Below are 6,750 nucleotides of genomic sequence, written 5' to 3' on the forward strand. Positions count from 1 at the left end.
GCATGTATGTACATACATACTTATATTTTTATTCTCATGAGAGCTTTAATAGGTCTTACCAAGCACACTTACTGACAGTAGCTAAGTGAACCTGCTGCGGGATTCATCGATCACTTCTGACCAACCATGTGGACTGCAGTAGCTTTGCTTGTGGCCTTTATTCACTTTTTCTTCGCCGTTGTCTACTTCTACTTGACTTGGTCACACAAATACTGGGAAAAGCGGGGAGTTTTGAGCGCAAAACCTCTTTCTATTTTTGGAACCTATCCTGGTATCCTAGTTAACAAGAGCCGCAGTTTCATTCTAGACGTTCAGGATGTTTACGAGTAAGTGTCCAATGTTTTACTTCGTCGTTCACTTCATCATCTGCAAGTTTTTATACATATATACTCTAAAATTGTATAATTTATTAGTTTTTAAAAGGGATATTTTAAATCAAAAATCATTAAGTTATAGTATTCAAAAAAGAGCTAGAAATAACATATACAATTTTCCTTATTGAATCATTATCTATGCATTTCCGACGTAATTTTTTAAATTTAAATATTTATTTTATTTAAATAGTGTTTAAATAGTGTAAGTAATTTGAGTACTTAAAATAACTCATAAAACAACGCTCAGAGAAAAACAAAAAATTTCTTACTTTAACCAAGTAAGAATACACATAGACGTCGGCAAGAACAACTTAACTTAATTTAAAAAAAAATATTTTTCATTTAAGTACGAATTGTTTTCCTTTAAGTTCGATTTTGAGAACGAAAATTCTTTATTTAAATTAAAACTATAAAAAAGGTTTTATATCACATATCATAGTTTTCATTTTTTTTGTTTGATCGTTTATTTAACTCTTTTTTTTAAGTCTCTTATTTTTTCTGACTTTTATTGTTTGATAAAAAAATAATTATTTTTATTTTAGTTTTATTTTTATTGCAATAAGTACTATTTATTTCATAAGATGTCTTAAGTATTCATCAAATGATAAGCAAGGGGAAATCAAAATAAAAAACATTAAACTGGGCGTGAAATCGTTGGTTTTATCTTAAAATTTTTCTGACTTGGGAACTGAACTACCCTGACTACCATTAAAGATGTATCATATAAAAAAACCTCTTGACGAGGTAAAGTACCGGTGACGAACCTGCATGCGAAACCCAAAATATCTGATATCAATTTTAGTGACGATAATATGCTATATAGGTGTACAAAATTGCATATAAAAAATATTCTTGTTCGGCACGTGACTGATTTGTTTTTTGTTTTTCTTGCACGTGCCGAACAAGAATATTTTTTATATGCAATTTTGTACACCTATATAGCATATTATCGTCACTAAAATTGATATCAGATATTTTGGGTTTCGCATGCAGGTTCGTCACCGGTACTTTACCTCGTCAAGAGGTTTTTTTATATGATATCAGTTGTTTTTTTGTATATATTGATCTTCAATTATTTAAAACAGAACGCATAATATATAGAATATATATATATGGAAGTAACCTCTGGACAGGCGATTCACACAGTTAGCAATACTTTAATTGTAAGGATAAACATCAAAACTCTTTTTTTTTTAACTCTATAGATTTTGAAATTCAAGAAGGTGGAAAATTTAAAAACCTTTCCAAAGACGTAAAGAATTTTTCGATAGCTTCAGTGGCTCTGAAGTTATACGTATTTTTAATTTACAAAGGTTTTGGAATTTGGTTAGTTTAAAAATTTTAATTAAAAATTTGCCCAAAAATGTATTTAAGATCCAACATTTTTTCGTAGTTGTGGGAAACCAATTTTTTTTAACAAATTAACAGATGAGAGGCCTATCCTTATGAGAGTTCCACTATATAATAAATTATAAAAAAAAAACAAAAAAGGAAAGCTAACTTCAAGCGGAGCCGAAGTTGAAATACCCTTGCAGTTAAGCAGAAGCTTATATTATTATTATATATATCGGATCCTATATAGTTGTCCGATCCTTATGAGAATTTCACCATCAACAAAATTTCTAATAAAAATATTGGAAACACCCCAAGCATCTTTAAAAATAGAAAGGTTGTGCCATTTCCGATCGTTCAGTTATATGGCAGGTATAGGATATAGTTGGCCGATAATTATGAACATAGGATTAGATTGCCCAAAACGGAAACCATAAAAAGTCCCATCATTCTAGCTTCAAAAACAACAAAGTTAAGCCAATTATCCTAATAAAATTTTGCAAATCGGATAAGATTGCCCAAAATGCAATCTGTACTAAGTTCCTTCCTTCTAACTTATAACAAAAAAAAAATTTATGGCATATCCGATCAATCATATAATAAACATGTATTATATCTAAAAAAAATGCGCAAAGATAAAAAATTAAAAAAAAATGGAAATTACGTTTTTCCAGTTTTTCTAGTTAAACCAATTGTTGAATGTAACAATTTATTTTGGGTGTGCGATATAAAATAATAAATATTAGAAAAGTATTGCCTGGTTTTTTTTTAGCTTTTAATCCATGATTTGGCCCAAAACGGTGGTGGCTGCATTTATTTATATGCATTATATGCTCAGTAGGGGCATATGCATATGCAGTAGGGGCATATGCAAGCGTTCTACTCATAAAATTTTGCATTCTTCTCATTAAGACATGAGACACTGAAACATACAGCAGAATTACATCAAAATTTCCCATCAAGCAAAAAAGTTCGAGATTAGCCGAGTGGAGAGTTTCTAATACGGGAGGGCCTGAGTTCTAATCCTAGTTGAGTCAATGTTTACGTTTTACTTTTTAAGCCCTTTTTTATTTGGATTTTATTTTTGAAATATTTGAAAATATCTTATGTACAAACTTTCATAAGGATGGGCCGACTATATCCTATAGCTATCATAGAACGATCCGAATTGGCATAACTTTGGTGTTTTTTAAGTTAGAAAGATGGGACTTGGTACAGATTCCATTTTGGGCAAAATAATCTTAGTGGCCAAATTTCATAGGGATCGGCCAACTATATCCAATAGCCGCCATATAACTGAACGATCGGAAATGGCACAACTGCAAGGATATATCAACTTCGGCTTCGCCCGAAGTTAGCTTTCTTTTCTTGTTTTTCTTTGGGACCTCAAGATTGGTACCTCAACCGACCCGTCCGACATTTCTTTCAGAAGTTATTCAAGAAATTAGATTTTTACAGCTTTTTCAAAAAGTTGTAGAACAATAATTGCTCATATCATATGAGTCATATGACATTAACAAAAATCTCCAATTTTATTCAGTATTGCAAAGAAAAAAATATAGACAAACAAACCCACTGGCTTAATTTTAAAAAAACTGTAAAAATCGAATTTCTTGAATAACTTCTGAAAGAAATGTCGGACCGGGTCGGTTGAAGTACCAATCTTCTGAGTCTTCTCATTAAGACATGAGACACTGAAACACAAAGTAGAATTACATCAAAAGTTGCCATTAAGCAACAAAGTTCGAGGATAGCTGAGTGGAGAGCGTCGTGGTTCCTAACACGGAGGGCCTGGGTTCGAGTCCAACTTGAGTCAATGTTTACGTTTTACTTTTTTAAGCCCTTTTTTATTTGGATTTTATTTTTAAATAAATTATCTAAAATCTGAAAAGATATACTCCATATTTTTTAGGGTATAGACCAAATATATGCAGACTCCAAAAAGCAAAGTTGCCAATCAAATACACACACATGTATAAGTAAATGCAAGCTTCACAGGAGGCTGCACAAAATGGGTAGCTGCACTTACAGGACTATATCTTGAGTTAACGGATTTTGCCAGATATGAGCGATATGTCAAAAGTTGCGTCATCTCAAAAGCTATCTACACGTGCAAAAAAAAAAAAGGGTCAGTCGACTAAATTTTGAAAAATAATTTTTTTTCTTAAAAAAAAAAGTTTATTTTCAGTGTATTTTTTTTTGTGTACTATATAGACGTTTGGTCCCAAAGAAAGTGAAATAGATATTTAAAAACCCCTTTCAACGGTGTAAAGCTCTTTTGAATATCTTTCTTAATTATAAAGTTATGCATTTTTTTCATTAACAAAGTTTTTTTAATTTTTTGACGTAAGCTTAAGGTATTTCAAAAAGTTGTAGAACAATAGTTGCTCATATGATAGTAACAAACATTTTCCAATTTTTTTCAGGATTTTTAAGATAAAAATAGTGCAAACAGACAAACCGACAAACCGACGCAAACTGGCTTCATTTTGAAGAAGAAGAAAAAATTGAATTTTTCGAATAACTTCTGAATGAAATGTTGGATCGGGTCGATTGAGGTACCAATCGACGCGTATTTAGCTCTAGAATGCGAATATATAAAAATATAAAATATTCTATCTGGGGACTAAAATGTGTCCACCAGCCCCACTTTAGTGATAAACAATTTTTTTACTTTCACCCTAATTTCTCCCAAACCAAATAACTTTTGGAATATGTTTCGACAAAAATTATCTAATTGAAACAATACCTTTCGATTGGTATATCATTCATTTAGATCGGTTGCCTACAGAAAATTTTTAATTCTTCGGCTATATATAGAGTTTCCTCGCGCACGCCTAGGCATGCAGGTCGTCACCTCGTGGACTTCCGTCCACAGTGATATAAATTTATTCATAAATCCAATATGCCTGGACAAAATTAAAATCATATATAAATACCTAAGATTGAAAGAATACGTATGTATGTACATATATATGTATGTTCCTGCAGCAAGTACAAAGGAAAGCACCGCGCTGTGGGCACCTTCATTACCAGGCAACCACAACTGCTGATTTTGGATCCAGCTCTGGCCCATGAGATCTTGGTAGACAAGTTCAGTCACTTTCGGGACACGATAACTAGCAGCTTTGTGGGACACAATCCTCATGACAAGTATGTTATGAGATCTCCGTTCTTCAGCGCTGGCGATGAGTGGAAGCGGCTGCGCACTGAAAACGGGGCTGGATTGACGCCAAACCGACTGAGGATGGCCTTCAACATTTGGGAGCAAAGTGGTCGAAGGCTGGTCGAATACATGGAGCGGGCTAGGCGGGAGAAGGGCGACATAATCGAAACCAGGGATGTGAGTATTACAAAAAATCTACAAAAATTAGTACATAAAGTATTTTCGTATTAGCTGGCCTATCGCTTCACGGCCACCACCATGGCCGACTTTATCTGGGGCATCGACGCCAACGCACTGAGTGGGAAAGTTGGAGAGGTGGGAGTGTTGCAGAAATCCTCCACTGACTGGACTACAAGTGCTTTTAGCTCAGTTATGAAGTTTAACAAGTCCCTGGTGGCGCCGTTCCTTCGCAAAATTTTAGGAATGCGTTTCTTTCCCAAGGCCACGGATGAGTTCTTCCTAAAATTGACCCAGGACGCAGTAAAACTGCGGCAAGGTGGCAGCGGCGAAGGCCGCTCGGATTACCTTTCCCACCTGATCCAGTTGCAGCAACGCGGCAACACCATCCACGACTCTGTGGGCCATGCTCTCACGGTCCACCTGGACGGATACGAGACTTCCGGAGCGGTGCTCTATCACATGTTATATTCGGTCAGTGAATTTCATCATTACGGATGCGGATCAGTGTTACCATTAATGGTGTGTCTTCCTTCAGCTCAGCGAGCATACCGAAGAACAGGAAAAGTTGCGCTCGGAAATTTTGGAAGCCCTGGCCCTCAACGAGACTATAAGCTACGAGCAGATTAACGCCCTGCCATATCTGGACCAATGCTTCAATGGTAGGTGGCTACGGGTTGGTTAGGATCCCAATTAATTAGAAATACTTCGTTCTTTCCAGAATCTTTGCGCCTTACAACTCCTATCGGTTTCTTCATGCGAATCTGCACCAAGGCCGTTGAGATAGATTTAGGAAACGAAAAAACCCTCAACCTGGAACCAGGCATAAGTGTTCTGGTGCCCGCTTATCAGTACCATCACGACGAAGCCTTCTACCCGGAGGCAAGCGAGTTCCGGCCGAAGAGGTTTGAGGATGGAGCCGCGGGTGTTTTCAACAAACGTGGAATGTTCCTGCCATTTGGCGATGGTCCACGTATTTGTTTGGGTATGTTTCTTATAATTAGTGCACCATTAATTATTAGTTTCAATGAATAACAATTAAAAATCGTAGGTATGCGTGTTGGACAACTGACTGTCAAAACTGCTATACTAAACATAATCTCAAACTATCTGGTGGAACAGACGAACAAGGTGTCCCTGGGAGCAGACACGGGATTGGGAATATTCCTCAATGGTGACGTTATGTTGAAATATACAAAACTGGAAAAATAAATTTGTTACCATATTTACGGGAGTGTTGCACGAGTCCTGTTTGCAGATATTGCTTTAGGAGGCAGGATGCTGTTGGGTTTTCACTTATATATTTTGGCGCAAGTGTAATTTGTGTTTGAGCATGTACACTGCTGGCCAAAATAATAAGTACACGCTCATAAGATTTCTTCTCTGTCACAAAAATCTTTTTTTATTACAGTAACGAACCAATTCTAATTTCTTTTAGTTTTCTGGCATAATGTTGATTATAAAAATACCTAACATAAGAATATTTCACGAAATCTGTAGAATTTATTGTAGATTAAACCTAAAAAACATAAAAAGGGTTGGTCAAAAAAATAAGTACAGAAATTCTTCAAAGCCTCTAACTTAAAAATAAAAAACATTTTCTCAATTCTTTTTTTTATAGTAATCTTATGCTAATTCCCAGTAAATCCCCCCTTATTTTGTATAACTTTTATTATCCGTTTCGGCATGCTGGGCATTTAA

General features: G+C 35.1%; 1 protein-coding gene across 1 annotated transcript; it reads left to right on the forward strand.

The window, feature by feature from the left end:
* The first annotated feature begins 62 nt into the window (after positions 1 to 62).
* LOC6503302 (probable cytochrome P450 309a1) lies at positions 63 to 6,278 on the forward strand. Its single transcript, XM_032453282.2, has 6 exons — positions 63 to 326; positions 4,698 to 5,049; positions 5,104 to 5,523; positions 5,588 to 5,711; positions 5,771 to 6,034; positions 6,101 to 6,278. The coding sequence occupies exons 1-6, from the start codon at positions 127 to 129 to the stop codon at positions 6,259 to 6,261; spliced, it is 1,521 nt and encodes a 506-aa protein (XP_032309173.1). The 5' UTR covers positions 63 to 126; the 3' UTR covers positions 6,262 to 6,278.
* The last annotated feature ends 472 nt before the right edge of the window (positions 6,279 to 6,750 follow it).

This window comes from Drosophila ananassae, chromosome 3R, assembly GCF_017639315.1.
Source record: "Drosophila ananassae strain 14024-0371.13 chromosome 3R, ASM1763931v2, whole genome shotgun sequence".
Lineage (NCBI taxonomy): Eukaryota > Metazoa > Arthropoda > Insecta > Diptera > Drosophilidae > Drosophila > Drosophila ananassae.